The sequence below is a fragment of the Equus quagga genome, chromosome 14 (genome assembly GCF_021613505.1).
Source record: "Equus quagga isolate Etosha38 chromosome 14, UCLA_HA_Equagga_1.0, whole genome shotgun sequence".
NCBI lineage: Eukaryota > Metazoa > Chordata > Mammalia > Perissodactyla > Equidae > Equus > Equus quagga.
The window spans coordinates 13,155,335-13,176,911 of record NC_060280.1 but is presented as its reverse complement, the minus strand read 5'-3'; the positions used below and the strand labels follow the sequence as shown (position 1 = coordinate 13,176,911).

The 21,577-nt window shown below is 36.5% G+C and overlaps 1 protein-coding gene and 1 long non-coding RNA gene across 2 annotated transcripts in view; one reads left to right on the top strand and one right to left on the bottom strand.

Annotated features, from left to right (window-relative positions):
* Nucleotides 1-4,618: 4,618 nt before the first annotated feature.
* Nucleotides 4,619-20,900, bottom strand: LOC124252117 (uncharacterized). The gene is made up of 3 exons (XR_006891916.1): nucleotides 20,765-20,900; nucleotides 19,123-19,252; nucleotides 4,619-4,746 (listed from the first exon to the last, which is right to left on the bottom strand). It is a non-coding gene; the product is annotated as an uncharacterized LOC124252117 (long non-coding RNA).
* Nucleotides 20,901-21,133: 233 nt separating this feature from the next.
* The window catches only part of C14H11orf58 (chromosome 14 C11orf58 homolog), an 11,907-nt gene continuing 11,463 nt past the window's right edge, over nucleotides 21,134-21,577 (top strand). Inside the window, exon 1 of the mRNA XM_046686175.1 lies at nucleotides 21,134-21,338. Coding sequence (XP_046542131.1) covers nucleotides 21,276-21,338 — 63 coding nt within the window. The 5' untranslated portion in view covers nucleotides 21,134-21,275. The remainder of the gene's footprint in view (nucleotides 21,339-21,577) is intronic.

Here is a 21,577-nt window from a genome sequence, read left to right as displayed (position 1 = left end):
TGCACTCAGCTTTGGTCGCCCAGGGTTTGCAGGCTTGGATCCCGAGCACAGAACTACACACCACTCATCAAGCCATGCTGTGGCAGCATCCCACATACAAAAAAACTAGATGAAGACTGGCACAGATGTTACCTCGGGGCCAATCTTCCTCACCAAAAAAAAAAAAAAAAAAAGTATCGACATTTTTTGTAATGGGATTCTCTCATTTCCAGTTAACGCAAATTAGGCTTTCAAATTTTGTTCAATTGAGAGAGTATTTCACATTATTAGAGAGAGATGCTACTAATAAATAGCTTTTGCCTTTTCACTATTTTTCCTTTAAAATTAAGAATTACCTAAAAATTCTGCCTGCTGAAAGATACTCATTAAATTATAAACTTTTTAATTATCCTCACAGAGACTAACATAGCCATGCAGGGGGGAGATGATCAGTAAATAAGGACTTACATCAGATAGCAACTTACTAGTTTAAAATGGCTCTGAAAAAGTTTTATCACTTTTCAGACAATATTTTTTTTCCAGAATAACTTTTTCACCCAAAAACACACTAAATAGATACACTAAAAGATGTGATATTTTGATATCATACTTTCAGGCAAAAACACTCACTAATTTAGTCAACATAACAATTTCTAGTCAGAGAATATCATTTGGAAAAATTTACATGTGTACCATGTTTAGATGAGCCAAAATGTTCTTCCTTGCCAATAAAGAATGAAGAGATAAGAAGGACCCCCAACAAAAAATATATAACTATGTAACAGAGGGCTTTTGGGAGAAAAAGAAAAAAGAAAATGAATGAAGGGATAGTATCTTGTACAATTCTATAAGTGTGCTATCATCTTATATCAAGTTCACATGAAAGCAGGATAATCATGAGCCCCTAAAAGGCTGAAAAACTGATGAGGAAAATGGTGCAGAAAGAAGAACATACCTTCCAAAGAATAAATACCTCATGCTCCTCCTCCACACGCCACCATCCATTATCAATTCTTCTTTTCCTCCTTCCGCAAGTACAATAAACTTTTATTATGTTACGGTTTATGTATAATCTACATTTGCTTACTTTCAAATGTTATCTATTATTTATAAAAACTTGTTTTCATTATTCCTCAAGTGACATATTTTTCTCTCTGTGAAAAGAGTTTGGGTATCTTGGGTTGGGATGAAATATATCTTAATTTTTACCATTAAAATTAATGGAAATATTTTTTATGTTATAGCTTTTCACTAAACAGCAGAATTTTCAGAAACAAATTAACATCTTTAAGCAAAGGATAGGTATACTCTATTTAAAGTTTCAAAAGGCATCACAGACCCAGAAAAGAAAGGAATCAATATCAACTGAGCATCCTAAGTTTGTCAGGCTCTGTTCCAGGGAAACGCATGTTAGTTCATCACCTAGTTCACAATAACCAAGTGAGAGAAGTACTGCTATTCCCTTTTCTGAATATGAGAAATCTGAGACTCAATGATGTGAAATGAAGTGTTCAAAGTCCCATTGCATTAAGGAGCAGAGCCAGAATTCAAATCAAATGTTGCCAACTCTAGTGGTCATTTCTCTGCGCCCGCCTTAACTTCATTTCTCATCAGCATTCAACACGATTAACAATTCCCTCCTTCTTGAAACACTGATTTCTAGGCCTCCAAATACCATACTCTCCTGTTTTATTCCATCCTCACTAGCCACTACCTCTTAGCCTCCACTCTTGAATCTACCTCTTGTACCCGACCTATAAGTTCTAGGATTCCTCAGACTCAGGCCAAAGCCCTCTGAGACTTGTCTCTTTTCCTGGATTATTTCATCCATCCCCATGGATTTAAATACTATCCTTATGCAGATGACTCCTAGATATGTATCTCTGGCCCTGACTTATATGAATTTCAAGTTTGAAGATCTCATTGTCTACTCTGCTTCTTGACATCGCCACTTAAACATCTCAAAGACACTGTAAACTTTATGTGTCCAAAGAAGAAATCAAAAAATAAATCATTATATCTACCCACCCAAATCTGTCCATCTGCTCCCCTTTGAGAAAACAGAAATTCTGTCCATTGCTTCTTCAAGCCAGAAACTTAAGAACCATTTTTTATTCCTTCCTTCCCATCATCCCCAATATCCAATCCATCAGCAAGTCTCGCTGTTTCTACCTCTAAAATATATCTTAAATTGTTCCACATCTCTTCATCTCCACCACTACCACATTAACTCAGGTCCTCACTATTTCTCACCTGTACTATGCAATAGCTTCACATCTACTTTTGAACCTCCTCTAATCCATTCTCTATACTGTAACAAGAGTGAGCTTCTTAAAACATCAAATCAATCACTCTTCTGCTAAAAATCCCACAATGGCTTACTATTGCACATAGGATAAATCCAAACTCCATATCCTGATTTACAAAACTCTACTTATCTTTCCAATCTCATCTTATGCCACTCTCCCCTCTTTTCACTACACTCTAATTCACACTCCCCCATTAATTACTTAACTAGCTCCTTTTCATCCTGAGTCACTACCTCAAAGAGGCAGTCCCAAGCCACACTATCAAGAGTCCCTTGTTTGTTTCCTTCTGGCACTTATTAGGTTTTGTAGTTGTTTTATGTATTTGTCTTTTTGCTGTTGTCTGCCAAAATAGAATATAAGCTCCATAAATGTAGAGACAATTAGTTAACTTATTTACATTGTTAATTAGTATTTCCAGTGGCTGGCACAATATAGCTCTCGATAAACACTTGCTGAATGAATGAAAACCAGATGAGTCTGATTTTAAAAGCAACGTTCTTTCCACTGTATCATGCTGCCACTTTCAAGGACCTTAGAAATCATTTAGTTCAAACTTCTCATTTTACAAATGTAAAAACTGAGATCCAGAAAGACAAGTGATTTGCTCAAGGATACACAGTAATAAGTAACAGAACTATAATGACCCTAGGCTTTCTGACTTTTGATTCAGGATTTTTCTTACACACCACATTGCCTTATGCTGATAGCCCCACCTCACAATATAAACAAAAAAATTTATTTCATATAGATAATACATTTAGAATAAACTTACTTAGGGAAATCATACTTTATTCCTAAAAAATTACACTAAGTTTTCCCAGTACCAGTAACTCTCTAAAAGTCATACAAAATATAAAATTCATGTAATTTTTAAACTAAACAAGAAACCAAGCAAAATATCTACAGTTAATAATAACCACAGGTAAAAGAAGAAACAAGCAAACACAGGAATCCTATGCTACCTACTTCCAGAATCAATCACTGGTCTGCAACGTTTTAGTTCGTGTCTATTTACTCAGTCCATGGATCAATGCAGTCTACATGGTCACAACTCCAGCTCCTTCCACTCCTCCAGAACTCAAATCTAATAGCTACTATGCTATCTCAAGCCACCACTGTCACCTGGTGACTAATGGAGGAACCTTTGATCCAACTTTTTCTTGCCAACAAATTATTACTTCCCTATTAAGCACATGGTATCCACATTCACTATTCTGTCTATTTGTGTATATATATTCAAGCTTCCATGGTAAAAAGTTAGAAAAATTAACCTCTGTCATTAACCATTTACTCCTTAAAAACAGCTATGTCTCCATCTACCTCCTTCTTCATCTTCTAAAGAACTCTACATAATTTTTCAAAAATATTAAAAATAATAAAACATAAATTTTTTTCTTTTACTTTTAGTACCACAACAGTCTTACTGCAAATGATAAATATTTCAGCTATATTATAGTTCAAATAGGTTTATGTAGCCTATCCTAGTGAACAAGACATTATTTACAGCATTGTTCTATGAAAAAAAAGTCTGCTTCTATGGAATTTTGTTTGTTTTCCAATTTCCCTAAAGTTACTATGCTAAACTTTCAAAGTCTGTCTTAGTCCATACGGACTGCTATAACTAAAACACCATAGTCTTGGTGGCTTAAACAACAAATATTTATTTCTCACAGTTCTGAAGCCTGGGAAGTCCAAGATCAAGCCACTGGCAGATTCAGTGTCTGGCAAGAATCTACTTCCTAGTTCATAGACAGCTGACTTTTCACTGTGTCCTCACATGGTGGAAGGGGTAAGGGAGGTCTTATGGACTCCTTCAAAAGGGAACTAATCCCATCCATGAGGACTCTGCCCTCATGATCTAATCATCTCCCAAAGGCCACACCTCCAAATACTATCACACTAGGAATTAGGTTTTAACATACAAATTTAGGACAGGGGCTGGCCCCGTGGCCAGTGTTTAAGTTCGTGTGATCTTTTTCAGCGGCCCAGGGTTTCAGCAGTTTGAATCCTCAGCACAGACGTGGCACTGCTCATCAAGCCATGCTGAGGCAGCATCCCACATGCCACAACTAGAAGGACCCACAACTAAAAATACACAACTATGTACCGGGGGGCTTTGGGAGAAAAAGGGAAAAATAAAAACATCTTAAAATAAATAAATAAATAAATAAATTTCAGGGGACATAAATATTCAGTCTATGGCAAAGTTCTTTTCATATAATCAGTCATGTTCATTGTTTTTCTCTCATAAAAATTTTACAATTATTATATATAAGTTATTTACCTATCAGTTGTTCTGAGTGTTGTGTCTTTTAATTTTCACTGGATCTTTTTAGTCCACCAGATGTATCTCTTGCTGCTGTCCATTAGTATGCAATATACCTCAGAATATACTGGACTTCTATAGATTTCAAGGCTCTGACTTAAAAGTTGTCATTTAGAATCTGGCAAAACAGTCCTGTTGAAAAAATTTCAAAGAAAGAATTTCAGAGGAGTGACATCAACATCATGGCAGAGTGAGCTCATCTCTTATTCTCTCCCTCCTAAGATACAACAAAAAGGACATTTATAAACCAACAGAGGACATTCACATGACACAACAGCCATTTGAGAGATCCACACAGCCATACATCTGAAGGTGGGTCTGCTAGATGCCCCCAGCAGGCAGTGGAAGGAGCTAAGTGGATCTCCTCTCCCTCCCAAGCGGCAGTGATCTAGGGTGCTGGACCTCACATGGCAGCCAGTGTGGGACTCCGAGAGGAGAAGTGGAAAAAGGCAGCCCCCCATGGGAATGCCTGCAGTCTCAGAATTGCCTCCCAGCCTGTCGGGAGCCTCTACACCAAGGAGGCTAAGCAATCATGGGGGCGTCCACACAAAACTGAGCAGCCAGGGCAGGCAGACAGTGAGTGTAGAGTGGGAGCATGGGGGATCGCACATGCAAAAGACAGTATCTCTACCCTACCACCCGCTACCCCCACACACCAGCTAGGCCAGTTGGCCAGAGCAGGATATCCCCACCAAAGCACATGTGCATACGTATGTAAAGCAGCAGCAGCCAGAGGGCAAACAGAGATGGGCCCTGTCAACACAGCTTCCAACGGACAGGAACATCTGCCAGAGGTTGCAGCAGGCTCAGAAAACATAGCTCTTGCTCCCCCAAGTGGTGGCAGGTGGAATCTGGAACCAGATACTACGAGTATGCAATGGCAAAAGTCCACCTCATCAAATAGTATAAAGAAGTATATTAACACTCCAGATCAGAAGGAAAATTACAAGTACTCAGAAATCAATCCTGAAGTCACAGAAATTTACAGTCTAAATGACAGAGAATTAAAAACAGGCATCATAAAGAAATTCAATGAATTACAAGAAAATTCAGAAAGATAGTTCAAAGGTCTTAGGAATAAAATTAACCAATAGAGTGAATACTTCACAAAAGAGATTGAAACTATGAAAAAAAAAGCAATCACTAGTGTTGAAGATGAAAAACACAGTGAAGGAGATAAAGAAAAATCTGAAATCATTAAAAAAAACAGAGCTGATATTATAGAGGACAGAATTAGTAAATTAAAAGACAGAAATATAGAAATGCTGCAGATCGAGGAGGAGAGAGAACCAAGACTAAAGGGAAATGAAGAAATTCTCCAAGAAATATCCGACTCAATTAGGAAATGCACCATAAGGATTATAGGTATTGCAGAGGGAGAAGAGTGGGAAAAAGGAGCAGAGAGCTTGTTCAAAAATATAATAGCTGAGACCTTCCCAAACCTGGAAAGGAGCTGGAATTACATGTAAATGAAGCTCATAGAACTCCTAAGTACATCAATGAAAAAGACCTTCTCCAAGGCATATTTTAGTAAAAGTGGCAAAAGTTAATGATAAAGAAAAACTATTAAGGGCAGCAAGGCAGAAGAAAATAACCTACAAAGGAACCTCTGTCAGGCTTTCAGTGGAATTTTTTAGCAGAAACCTTACAGGCTAGGAGAGAATGGAATGATATAAAGACAAAAACTTTCAGCCAAGAATACTCTATCCAGTGAAAATATCCTTCAGATACAATGGAGAAATAAAAACTTTCCAAGATAAACAAAAGCTGACGGAGTTCATTGCCACAAGATATCCCCCTCCAGGAAGAAATGATCAAGAAGGCCTCATACCTGAAAAAAAAGAAGGGGTTTACAAAGCCTTGTGCAAGGAGATAAATAGACAGACAAAATCAGAAAATCTCAGCTCTCTATCACAAAAGGTTAGCAAACACTTAATTATAACATTAAAGATAAAAGGAAGGAAAGCATTAAAAATAACTATAATGACTTCATTTTAATCACAAATTCACAACACAAAACTGAATAAGTTGTGTCAAAAATAACTTAGAAGGGGAAGAGGAAAGGGATGAAACCTGCTTAGACTAAGGAAATAAGAGGCTATCAGAAAATGGACTATCTCATCTACAAGATCTTTTACATAAACATCATGGTTACTACTAAACAAGAAATCAGAACAGAGACACAAATGATAAATAAAGTGAAAACCATCATAGAGAACCACCAAACTTAATTGGCAGTCAGAAACACATGGGAAAGAAACAAGGGAAATACTGTACAATTGGAAAACAAGTGATAAACTGGAAGTATTAAGCCCTCATATATCAATAATCACCCTAACTGTAAATGGATTGAATTCTACAATCAAAAGACACATAGTGGCTGGATGGATTAAAAAACAAGACCCAACAATGTGTGGCCTCCAGGAAACACATTGCAGCTCTAAAGACCAATGGAGGCTCAGAGTGAAGGGATGGAAGATGATACTACAAGCTAACAGCAAACAAAAGAAAGCAGGTGTTGCCATACTTATATCAGACAAAGTAGACTTGAAGATAAAAAAGGCGATGAGAGACACAGAGGGGCAATATATAATGAAAAAAGGGACACTCCACCAGGAGGACGTAACACTTATAAATATACATGCACCTAACACAGGAGCACCAAAGTACATAAAGCAACTACTAACAGACCTAAAAGGAGATATCAGTGACAACACAATAATAGTAGGGGACCTCAACACCCCACTCACATCAATGGATAGATCATCCAGACAGAAAGTCAAAAAGGAAATAGTGGAATTAAATGAAAAACTAGACCAGATGGACTTAATAGATACACAGAGAGAGAACACTTCATTCAAAAACAGCAGAATACACATTCTTATCAAATGCAAATGGAACACTCTCAAAGATAGACCATATGTTGCGAAACAAGGCAAGCCTCAATAAATTTAAGATTGAAATCATGTCAAGCATCTTTTCTGATCATAATACTATAAAAATAGAAATAAACTACATGAAAAAAGCTGAGAAAGTGACCAACATGTGGAGACTAGAACAACAAGGATGATTGAAAAAATTGAAGGAGAATTCAAAAAATATCTGGAGACAAATGAAAATGAAAATACACCATAGCAACTCATATGGGATGCAGTAAAAGCAGTCCTAAGGGGGAAATTCATAGCAATAAAGGCCCACCTTAAACAACAAGAAAAATCTCAAATAAGTCATCTTAAACTACAACTAACAGAACTAGAAAAAAAAAAGAACAAAGCCCAAAGTCAGCAGAAGGAGGGAAATAAGAAAAATTAGAGCAGAAATAAATGAAACAGAAATGAAAAAAACAGTAGAAAGGATCAACAAAACCAAGAGCTGGTTCTTTGAGAAGATAAACAAAATTGACAAAACCTTAGCCAGACTCAATAAGAAAAAAAGAGAGAAGGCTAAAATAAATAAAATTAGAAATGAAAGGGGAGAAATTACAACCAATACCACAGAATAACAAAGGATTATAAGAGAATACTATAAAAAACTACATGCCAACAAACTGGACAATCTAGAAGAAATGGATAAATTCTTACACTCATACAACCTCCCAAAACTGAATCAAGAAGAAATAGAGAATCTGAATAGACCAATCACAAGGAAAGAGATTGAAACAGCAATCAAAAACCTCCCAAAAATAAAAGTCCAGGACCACATGGCTTCTCTGGGGAATTCTACCAAGCATTCAAAGAAGATTTAATACCTACCCTTCTCAAACTATTCCAAACAACTGAGGAAGATGGAACACTTCCTAACTCGTTCTACAAGGCCAACATCACCCTGATCCCAAAGCCAGACAAGGACAACAAAAAAGAAGGAAAATTACAGGCCAATGTCACTGATGAATATAGATGCAAAAATCCTCAACAAAATATTGGCAAATCGAATACAGCAATACATTAAAAGGATCATACACCAGGATCAAGTGGGATTCATACCAGGAACACAGGGATGGTTCAACAGCCACAAATGAGTCAATGTGATACACCACATTAACAAAATGAGGAATAAAAACCACATGATCATCTCAATAGACACAGAGACAGCATCTGACAAGATCCAACATCCATTTATGATAAAAACTCTCAATAAAATGGGTACAGAACAAAGGTACTTCAACATAATACAGCCCATATATGACAAACCCACAGCCAACATCATACTCAATGGTGAAAAACTCAAAGCAATCCCTCTGAGAACAGGAAGAAGACAAGGGTGCCCACTCTTGCCACTCCTATTCAACAAAGTACTAGAGGTTTTGGCCAGAGCAATTAGGCAAGAAAACGAAATAAAAGGTATCCAAATTGGTGAGGAACAAGCAAAACTCTCACTCCTTGCAAATGACATGACTCTATATACAGAAAACCCTAAAGAATTCATTGGAAAACTAATAGAAATAATCAAGAACTACAGCAAAGTTGCAGGGTACAAAATCAACCTACAAAAATCAGTTGCATTCTATGCTTTAATAACAAACTAATGGAAAGAGAAATCAAGAATACAATCCCATGGAAAAAATAAAATACCTAGGAATAAATTTAACCAAGGAGGTGAAAGACCTATACAATGAAAACTATAAGACATTATTGAAAGAAATCAGTGATGACATAAATGGAATGATATTCCACGCACACAGATTGAAAGAATAAATAGAGTTTAAAAGTCCATACTACCTAAAGCAATCTAAAGATTCAAGGCAATCCCAATCAGAATCCCAATGACATTCTTCACAGAAATAGAACAAAGAATCCTCAAACTCATATGGGGGAACAAAAGACCCCAAATAGCTAAAGCAATCCTAAGACAAAAAGAACAAGGCTGGAGGCATCACAATCTTTGTCTTCAAAATATACCACAAAGCTATAGTAATCAAACCAGCATGGTACTAGTACAAAAACAGACACAGATCAATGGAACAGAATTGAAAGTCCAGAAATAAAAGCACACATCTATGCACAGCTAATATTCGACAAAGGAGCCAAAAACATACAATGGAGAAACGAAAGTCTCTTCAATAAATAGTGTTGAGAAAACTGGACAGCCACATGCAAAAGAAAGAAAGTAGACCATTATCTTTCACCATATACAAACATTAACTAAAAATGGACCAAAGACTTGAAGGTAAGACCTGAAACCATAAAACTCCTAGAAGAAAATATAGGCAGTACACTCTTTGACATCAGTCTTAGAAGGATCTTTTCGAATACCATGTCTAGTTGGGCAAAGGGAAACAAAAGAAAAAATATACAAATGGGACTTCATCAGACTAAAGAGCTTCCACAAGGCAAAGGAAACCAGGAACAAAATGAAAAGACAACCTACCAACTGGGAGAAAATATTTGCAAATCATATATCTGACAAGGGGTTAATCTCCAAATATACAAAGAACTCACACAACTCAACAACAGAAAAACAAACAACCCAATCAAAAAATGGGCACAGGATATGAACAGACATTTTTCCAAAGACGATATACAGATGCCCAATAGGCACATGGAAAGATGTTCAAAGTCACTAATCATCAGGGAAATGCAATCAAAACTACACTGAGAAATCACCTTAGACCCATTAGAATGGCTGTAATCACCAAGACAAAAAATAACAAACGTTGGAGACCATGTGGAAAAAGAGGAACCCTCATACACTGCTGGTGAGAATGCAAAGTGATGCAGCCACTACAGAAAACAGTACAGAGATTTCTCAAAAAATTAAAAATGTAAACACCATCCCACTCGGCTATCTCACTACTGGGGATTTATCCAAAAAACTTGCAATCAACAATTCAAAGAGACTTATGCACCCCTATGATCATTGCAGCATTATTCATAATAGGCAAGAGGGGGAAGCAATGCAAGTGCCAATTGACTGATGAATGGATAAAGAATTTGTGATAAATATATACAATGGAATACTACTCAGCCATAAAAAAGAAAAAATTGTCCCATTAGCAACAACATAGATGGACCTTGAGGGTATCATGTTAAATGAAATAAGCCAGACAAAGAAGGACAAACACTACATGATTTCACTCGCATGTGGAAGATAAACACATGCACAAAGAGAACAGATTAGTGGTTACCAGAAGGGAAGGGGGTTGTAGGGGGGCCTAAGGGGTAAAGGGGCACATATATATGGTGACTGACAAATAATAATGTACAACTGATATTTAACAATATTATAAACTATTATGACTTCAATAAAATTTTTTTAAATGTTCAGATATTCATAATCAATATAAAAAAATGAATTTCAATAGTAGAACTTGGAGGTCTTATCCACTTCAGAAACTCAAAATCCTACATCTCAAACATACTAACAACACACTATTAGCATGCATTAGAGTGGAATACTGCTAGAAGCATGAGTAAATCATGTCCACTATGTACAGCATGGAGCACTCTCCCATTCTATCATGCAAAGCCCCAACACTGTGGTATCCAATAGCAACCTGTGGTTTATTGGGCACCGGAAATGTGACTAGCCTTAATTGAGACGAGCTGCAGTATAAAATACACACTGAATTTTTGAAGACTTAGCATAAATAAGTAATGTTAAATATCTCAATAATTTTTATATTGATTATATGTAGAAATGATACTATTTTGGATATAATGGGTTACACAAAATATATTAACATTAATGTCATCTGTTTCTTTTTACTTTTTTTAGTGTGACTACCAGAAAACTTTAAATTACATACATGACTCGCATTTGTGACTCACATTATATTTCTACAGGACAGCACTGTTCCCACTATAATAGAGTTCTCCTGTACCTAAACTGTTTATTCGTCCTCTGACAAAAAATGAAATCCTCCTCATGATGATAAGAAAGATGGTGATAATAATAATGATGATAACACCTTAAATTTTACCAAGTACTTTCAAATATACGTCCTCATTTGATTCTCTTGATCTTTTCCTTCGATTTAGTACCTCTCTCCACATCAACTCAAATCATCACCATCTAGGATCCCTGCATTTTTGTAATGCTTTGGTTGGGGAAAATCTATTTTCCAGAACTGAATTAAAAACAGAACAAAAATATCAGGGCACTAGTAGATATAGCCTTTGAGGACAATCAGATTTCTATAGGTAAGTTAGTTTTTGGCATTTGTTTTCCCCCAAAGAAAGAGCTTTTGATTAATGTGTTGTGGTAGACAGCCAACAGAAGCAAGGTCCTTAAATGAAAATGTATGCTTTAAATAAGATTAGCAAAAAAAAAAAGAGAGAGAGAGAGAGAGAAGGAGGGACAGAAACATCATAGTAATAATAATACTAATCTCCTCTCTGCACAAAGCACAAGTACTATGTATTCAAGAACATTATAACAGCTAAAGGAGTTTATTATTAGAACACTGCTTAGCCAAGGGAGTAAAAAAGAAAATGAAAACAACAGTTCAATGATTTTGAAGTTTTACTTTTTCCCAACCACTCTAAGTTCTCTGAGAGAACAAAAATTAGCAAAAAATCCATTGCTTTTCCCTGTATCAAATGATAGGCAGTGAAAAATCCCAGAGTCCCAACACCAAAGAGCAGTGTTACAATATTTTCAAAAATAGGCATTAGTAAGCTTAATCCGTATCAATCCACTTTTCTCCTGGGAAAGTTCAAATGCTTCATATTAGAGATTATTTATTCCAACAATCATAAAGGAACTGTTAAAATTCTGTGGTCTGAGCAAGTGGGAGTATAAACTGGCACACGGACTTTGGAAAACCTTTTGGCATCATTTTCTGCCAACAGTAATGCATGCACATTTATATCAAAAACATATACAAAAATGCATTATTCATAATAGCCAAGAACTGGAAACAACCCATACACCTGTCAATAGGTAAATTCATACAATGAAATACTATACAGAAATAAAATGAACCAACGACGACTACATAATAACAGTGATGATTCTCACAAATATAACATTGTGTGAAAGAAGCTAGATATGAAAGAATATATACGGTATGGTTCTATTTAAATGAAGCTCAAAAAGAGGGAAAATTAATTTATGTTCTTAGAAGTCAAGATACCTATATTTGGGGAGGAAGAGAAGGTAGTAACTAGGAGGGAAGGAGGAATTAAGGGACACTGAAAATATTTTATTTCTTGACCTGGGCAGGGTGTCATAGATATGCTCATCTTGTGACAACTGAACTACACACTTATGACTTGTGTACTTTTCTGTATGTCTATCGTATTTCCACAAAAAATATTTATTAAAAAAATAAATTTCTGTGGTCATATTAAAATTTTGTTTTATATTACTAATTAAGACATCATTTGAAACTTAGGAATATTTTTGTTAAATTGAGATTTGTTTTTTAAAGAGGATTTTATCCTTAACATTACCTTCACATTTTTTACATTCACAGAATTACAGAGCTTTAAAGATAGAAGAAACACAATAAACTAGTTTGGCTCTGAGAGAGGTTAGGTGACTTGGCTGTGACTAAATTAATAGCAGTGATGGGAATAAAATTCAGAACTTCCATATTACATTGCAGGACTTTTAAAGTTTTTAATTTAAGTGGAGTTAAAGTCCATTAGAGAGACTTGGATTCCCTCTACAATCTTGATGATTTACAACACTAAAAGGACAAAAATTACAAGTCACTGAATGTCAGTCATTCATTCTTCCATCTCAGTTACAATAAAATAATGAATAAATCATAAAATAAGGGAGGAAAGTCATACTTGGCCTTTTGGTGGGGAACTTTAAACTGGTAACCCATGTACTTCGAATATTTTTTCAAAACTTACTCTTTATGAAGACAGTTATAGAATTTTTGTGTTCAACCAAATACTGTATTAAAAACAGGAGAGTCTCAATACCTATCACCTCTTTCTCTTTTATTTTTGCAACTTGTTGATAGACAAGTTTAGGAGCAACAAATCAAGAGCTGCTGATTCCTGCTAGAAATGTACCTACATTTGAGCTACGGGCAATTCACAAGATCCAAGGATGTAACCATTCATTCTCCTTGTTTCCTTCAGACTTTCAAATGTGGCAATTCTTCTTCCTTGCTTTTTTTTTTTTTTTTTTTTAAGATGAAGCTGTTCTTCTGGCCCAGAAATTTGAAATAAGCTATGGCAACATCCTTTAGGTCTGGTCTTTTCCTGTTTAACTTTTTTTTTTAATATAATTATTTTGTTTGGGGGGAGGAGGAGGAAGCAGGGTTCTAAGAAAAGCTTTCATAACAGGTTCAAAAGTATAAAAGCCATTTCAAGCTCCAGACATTTGTAGCCTTTATTTCTTTAGTCCTTGAAAGGGCTTTTTAAATGTTAACAGCTAGGACAGCACTGCTTTCCTATACTGGTATTCCAGGCTTCATTTACTTTGTAGTCTTGGGTTCTTCCCCACCCTCAATCCCCCAACAACCTCCACGCCAGCTTCTTTTTCAAAACAAAACAAACAAAAACAATTAAAAAAACAAGAGCGCGAGAGAAAGATTTCATTCATTATGATGTATGTACAGGCAGACTTCTAAGATCCCATAATCCTTGTAATTTAGAGTATTAAAACGTTTTTCCTTTAATTTCTTCCATATTTGATGATTCCATGTACCTATTTAATACACTTTCATTTTTAAAATGATGACATCACCTGCAAAGTTATTAGAGCTAAAATAGCTAAGAAGCTTTGTTAGACCCCTTTCCTTAGAAATGCTGAACACAATCTTTAAAAACTAAATCAAAAGTCAAAGACTAAGTCAAAAAGGTGCTCATTTATATACTCAAGTTAAAAAAGAAAGAAGGCTTAAATCAATATAGGATACAGTATTTCATCCTATTGTATCTATTTTAGAAAAAAGTTACATAAATACAAAAAATAAGTCTGATACACTGTATTCCAAGGCCTTAACAGGAATTATTATTTCTGGGTGGTGAATTCACAAATGTTTTTATTTTCTAATTTTCTTCTTGCTTATGAACGTATTTTAATTCATCTTAGGTGTACATGCGTTGTTTATGACAAAGGAAAATATTACTCTTAGTTTGAAAAATAAGTGCTGTATAGTACTTTTCAGCACATCTTATAGGCACTTCTTAAAAATTCATATATATACTTACATTTAACTATATGTGTATTATATAAGTAGATAAAAATTCTAAAGTATAATTTGCAAAATGGTAAAATCATAACTCTCATATAAATATAAAAACATAAGGGGTTGGCCCCGTGGCTGAGTGGTTAAGCTCGAGTGCTCGGCTTTGGCAGCCCAGGGTTTTGCCAGTTCAAATCCTGGGGGTGGACATGGCACAGCTCATCAAGCCATGCTGAGGTGGTATCCCACATGCCACAACTAGAAGGACCTACAACTAGAATATACAATTATGTACTTGGGGACTTTGGGGAGAAGAAGAAGAAAAAAAAGATTGGCAACAGATGTTAGCTCAAGCGCCAATCTTCAAAAAAAACAGGGAAAAAAAGGTGCCTGGAGCACTAGGAATACTGTTAGCACTCACTAAAACCAAAAGAGAGTCAAAATGTTGTGCCAGAGATTTTATTTAACTGATTAATTAATAAGGAAATCAGTAAGAAGTGAAAAACAATTTATAAGAGAATTTGACTTACAGAGATTTATATTCTCTACTGGACAAAATCTATTTGCATTGCCAAGAATAAGAAACATTCGCACTGTTATGGGCAGAAAACATTTGCATTGTTTTCAGTTCTCTACAATTTAACTTTTATCCCTATAGAGTTGTCAAATAGCCTAGTCAATCAAAGATGATCAAAAGTGCACACTCATTTAGAATCAGATAAACCCTGGAGGGTCCCTAGACATTCAGCATTCCCTTGAAAGGAAACCCAGTAATCACTTTCGTCCATTTCCAAGTCTTTGACAAATTTTCCTGATGTATTTTACTAACTAGTAAACTGAATTAAAATTATTACAATTAAAACATAAATTCCTTGAAGATGGAAAACATAGTGTCCCTTTCTATGTATCCCCTAGAAATGTTTAGTAAAGTGTTCTGAACTTACTATGTATGTAATCAAGGTATATCACAAGATATGTGAGGTAGTACAAACTTTAGAAACTTCAGACTAGTTTAAATGATGCAACATTAGCAAATTATAAATCATCATGAAATACTGATATATGAGATAGGAAAAACTGTATAAAGGAATTTTGAGTAATTTATATGTATGCAATATAAAATCACAATCACAAACACAAATGTCCATGAAGAAACAAGCGTCAACAAAGCACGATCAACTCTGAGGTTTTCCACCAGTAAGTTTTCTACAGTTGAGAAAATTTTAAGAAAGAAAATGTTAAAACTGAGAAAATTCCATCTACTAAACTGAATTCTCCGCTCAACTAAGAAATGATTGTCCTCATCTGAATTTTACAATACAACTAAATCCAAATCAGAGAAGCACAGTTTGATGAAGAAACAGGCCCAAAGAATTTCAGCGACTCGCCAAGGTCACACAACTATTTAGATAGTCAACAATACCTGTTAGTGTAAAAATTATAATTCACAGTAATCCTATATTACAATAAAACTGAATCATAAACATAAAAGTATTCTAAGAATTACTGGACACAGTAATGAATGAATTGATTAGTAGATACAAGCACATTTTTTAGATTATTGGTTTGAAAGAGAGTAATTCTTTCATGGAACTAAGCATCTCAAATTTGTAGGCAATGGATTACTCGCAAGTTTTCACTCAGTAAACATCATGTATACCATGTGTGAATTGACTCTACATGGAGCAGCATAACACAGTGATTAAGAACATAAACACTAGAGCCAGACTAGGTCATCAGCTCCACTATATTTAGATATGTGATCTCAAGCAAGTTATTAACCTTTATATGCCTTAATCTCCTTGAGCAAGTTTCTTTATCTGTATGTGCCTCAATTTCCTCATCTGTAAAATGAGATAATAATAGGAAATACTGTGTGAACACTGTATAAATTAACATATGTAAAACACTTAAGGAAGAAACTGGGCACAAAGTAAGCATTACCAACATGTTTGTCAAATCAGTGGTTCTAAAAATGTGGTCCTCAGACCAGCAGCAGCATCTGGAAACTTGTTACAAATGTAAATTTTCTAACCCATCACAGTCCTATTAAATCAGAAACTTTGGGGTAGGGCCCAACAACATAAGCTTTCACAAAAAGTCTTTCAGGTGATTCTGATGTGCACTAAAGTTTGAGGACCATTGGTGAAAATTAGTAAGATTTTATTTCTTTGTCTCTGGACTTACATAAAGCCATCAGTATATACAGCCATTAGTATATTTGGTGTTGCGCACACCTCATCTTTTGTCCCAAAACTACTCAAAGATTTAGTTTCAAAACTGAAGGGAACTTCACATCCATTAGGACAGTTACAATCAAAATGATAGACAATAACAAGTGTTGGCCAGGATGTAGAGAAATTGGACTCTTCACACATTGCTGGTGAAAATGTAAAATGGTGCAGCCACTTTAGAAAACAGTCTGACAGTTCCTCACAAAGTTAACCCCAGAGTAAGTAAATGCCCTGGCAATTCCACTCCTAGACATCTACCCACAACAACTGAAAACATGTTCACACAAAAACTTGTACACAAATGTTCATAATAGCATTATTCATAATAGTCAAAAAGTGGAAACAATCCAAATGCACATGAAGTGATGAAGGGTTAAACAAAATACAGTATATCCACACAGTGGAATCTTATTCAGCCATAAAAGGGAATAAAGTACTGATACATGCTACAACATGGTTGAACCTTGAAAATACTATGCTAAGTGAAAGAAATGAGTCACAAAAGACCATATATTGTATGATTCTATTTATATGAAATAGCTAGAATAGGCAAATCTATAGAGACAGAATGTACATTAATGTTTGTCTAGGGCTGGGGGAAGTGGGAGGGAAATAGGGAGTGACTGCTCATGGATACAGAGTTTCTTTTTGGGGTGATAAAATTGTGATGATGGTTACACAACTCTGTGACTATATTGAAAAACATTTAATTGTGTACTTTAAATAGGTGAATTATGTAGTGTGAATTATATCTCAATAAACTTATTATTTAAAAAGCCTAAAGGCATATGCGAAAACATTGATGGAAAACACTTGCCATATAAAAATTGATGCAATAACAAAAATATGTACCTAAACCTAAATTATATTATCCTGGAAATGAGGGAAGGAAGAATAGGGCAAAAGTAAAGGTGCTAAATTCTTCATACATATAGGGAGTCATGAAACACTGAGCCATTATTTTACTTTTTTGTGTGTCTGTATGGGGAATATTGGCCCTGAGCTAGCATCTGTTGCCAATCTTCCTTTTTTTGCTTGAGGAAGACTGTTGCTGAGCTAACATCTGTGCCAACCTTCCTCTATTTTATGTGGGACACCACCACAGCATGGCCTGAGGAGCAGTGTTAGGTCTGTGCCCAGGATCCAAACCTAAAAACCTGGGGCCACCAAAGCAGAGTGCATGAACTTAACCACCACACCACCAGGCCAAGCCCTAAAACCCTTTTTTTAAAAAGAAAAAAAGTCCCCTATCATTAATAAGGTTTATCACTTAATCATTCCTCCCCCAGCAAGTTGCAAACTCCTCAGGTAAGGGATTATACATTATTTATTCTGGTTTTCCTCAAATTTAGCACAATGTATCTCATATACTAAGTGCCCTATATAAATGTTGAGTTATATTAGCACAGTGGAAAGTGCATGAGTTTTTGGAGTTAAACAGGACTGAATCCCAGCTTAGCCACTCACTCATTAGCTATACAATTATGGGAAAGTATTTAAATTTTCTTAACTCTCATTATCCATAAAATAAAAATTCTTCCGAATTGTTGTGAAGCTGTGAGAGCAATTATAAAAAGCACCTAGTAAAGCATATGGTGCATAATGGATATTCAATAAAGAACAGTTATAATTATGGCTCCAGAAATTTTTTTTTAGTCTCAGGTAAAACAGCAGCCAGGTTTTTTGCACATAGCATATTCATCAGAGCTTTTATTTCCTCTTTAGGTTTTTTAACTATGCTCGGTTATGACTATCCTTGGTTGAGGGAATATTAAGATATGCACTCAACAAACATTTATGCACGCCTGCTACACGCTAAGCCTTGGGTATATAAAAAATGAGGAAGGCATGGTCACTACCCTCAGGAAAGTATTTCAAAGTTCTATTAGTAATAAGGCCTCCTCTCCTTGTCTTTACTACCCAGGAAAGAACAACATTGCTGAGTTTCTGGGCCTTAGATGAGATACCACTCTGTTACATTATATAATTTCACACTTCCTACTTTAATTCAAAAAAATTTAACTACTCTATGACAGGCATTGTGCTGGAAGATACAGAAACAAAAATAAAGATGGAACAGTCTTGATCCAAAGAAAGTATTTCAGAGTTCCACCTGGTACACAGTACTATCGAGTTTCTGTGGCATATATGCATTTCTATTACGCTGTATCATTTCATTCTTACCGATAGCCTTCTGTATATGAAACAGTAAAATCTGATAACATGATCCAGTCTTTATTATTTCCTATGTTACTTTTTGGCTTGTGATCTTGTTTTATAACTTGAAGACTTAGCCATCCAGGTGCCAACGAATCTGGTGAAGAAATAAAAGACATGTTGCTAGCTCATTAAACTTCTCTGGACTTTCACCAATTACTAAAGTTAGAACTATTTAGTAACTATTAACCTTACTGATAGACCTTTTTTATTTCAGAATTCTTGTAGCAGTCTAAATTACCTATTCAGCCATCCCATTTGTTTATTGATAATAAAGCTAAGCGTTTTAAATTGTATATATTACAGTGTGTCAAACCTTCTGGAGGTGAACTCTAGTCCATCCTAGAAAATTCTGCAACTGTAATTTCCTTGTAATTATATTTATAGAACCTTTGTAGAATCAGAGATAGTATTAAAATATTTTAATTCTTAGTAAAGAGCAAGCAACCACTTCCAAATAATACTTTTTCTCCCCATGGATTTACTCTTCTCCTCCTTGATCTGCAGTTTATGCTCACCAGAGGCTTAACAGATTAAGGTGCCCATGCTTGGTTATAAAATATGACCCTATCTGAAATCTTTTTTTCATATTATCCTAATTAGTATCCTTATTCTTTTGCTTCCAAAATAAAAGTGCAGAATTTGGATATATGACTGGATAAATTAAAAAACTGTCTTCCAATGGTCACAATTCTATAAATATTTCAGCGATCATCTGAAATCTAGCAAAGTAATACTATTTCTACACAGGCGGTCAAACTAAGTAACTGCTGAGATGAGAAGCTAATAGTTGAGCAGTTTCACAGACTGCTTTCAGTCCCAACACTCACACTACATCTATACTATCATCACTTACTGAGTTTTGCTTAAAAAACAAAAGTCAAACTTTTGATCAAGGTCCAAAAGCTTCAGGATAAACAAGAACAAAGATCCTAACAGAATATTAGGGTTAAAGGCAGCCAGATTCAGGCCTGATTAAAAACTCAGAGATGTTGATACAGTATGAATAAATTTCCAGTAACTCAATAGCAGCTTTAGCTACAGGGCTTTCTGAGTAGACCACTGGTTGCTGGGAGAGAGGGGGCAATCGGGAAGGACTGCTTAATGGGTGCTGGGATCGTTTCAGGGTGATGAAAATGTCTTGGAATTAGATAGAGGTGATGGCTGCACAGAATTGTGAACGTACTAAACGCCACTGAATGGTACACTTTAAAATGGTTTATTTTACGTTATGTGAATTTCACCTCAATTTTTAAAAAGTGTATATTTTTTAAAAGGAAAACAAAAAGATACAGGCTTTCCGGCAGAGACGGCCTTCACCTGGTGAAGGTGCAAATGGGGTCACTCCCCACTTCCCACGCCGCCGTGTGGAAAGCTCGCTGAACTCCCTCAGGTGGACCCTTGTTTCAGTAATAGCCAATTAGCTGGCACTTAATACCATATTGAACTCATTTCGGTGACAATAAGAAACCGGCAAAATATTCATCAGAATCTTCCAGAAAGCAACACCGCCGGTCATCTAGAAATCCCCTACCAGCAATAGGGACCACCAGGGTGGAAACGGTAGAAGCCATTTTTTTTTTTTAGTTTTTGTCTTGAGGGGAAGTACCTGTGAGGATTCAGTAAGCCTCAAACATTACATTTAAACCCAGGTGCTTAACCATGACAGATGCATTTGCCTAAGGGGCAGCGTCTCACAGGGAAATGCCAAAACTCAGTCTAAGCCTCTTCATGGGGCGACAAAGCTTTCACCTAACGCTCACCGCCATACCCATCCGCGGGAAAGCTCCCTCCACTAGCCGAAGAAGGCGGAGCCTCAGAGGGCACTCCCGCCACACCCCGCGAGCTGCGCCGCTGGGCTTGCTGGGAATTGTAGTTTTAGACATCCATCCATCTCTTTTGTTCAGGCCAGTATGAAGAGAGCCAGAAAACTACAATTCCCAGAGTGCTCCGGAGTGGCGAGGGGCCGCAGCGGTGACGACTGTGGCGGAGAAGGCCCGGAGGCGCTCTGCGTTCTGGAGTGGCGGTACTTGGGCTAGTGGCAGATAGCAGGGTGCTGGCGCCGCGACTGAGGAGAACGGCGAGTCGGTTCGGCGTTTCGCATCGGGGTCCCCGCAACGATGAGTGCTGCCAGGGAGTCCCATCCGCACGGGGTGAAGCGTTCCGCCTCCCCAGACGACGATGTAAATAACAATGGCGGCGTGGATAAGGGTTGAGGCCTACTGAAGGTTGGGGTAGGCCGGGAGGGGTGGATGTAAAAGGAAAAGCGCCTGAGGCCCGGACGGGGAGGGCCGAGGGGGAGGATCTAGAAGAATGGGAAATGTCTCCTTTCTGTAATTAGGGTCGGAAGGTTTGAAGAGGCCCACATGCGAAGACCAGAGACCTGCGTAAGCGTGGGGGGGGGGGGGGGGGGGGGGGGGGG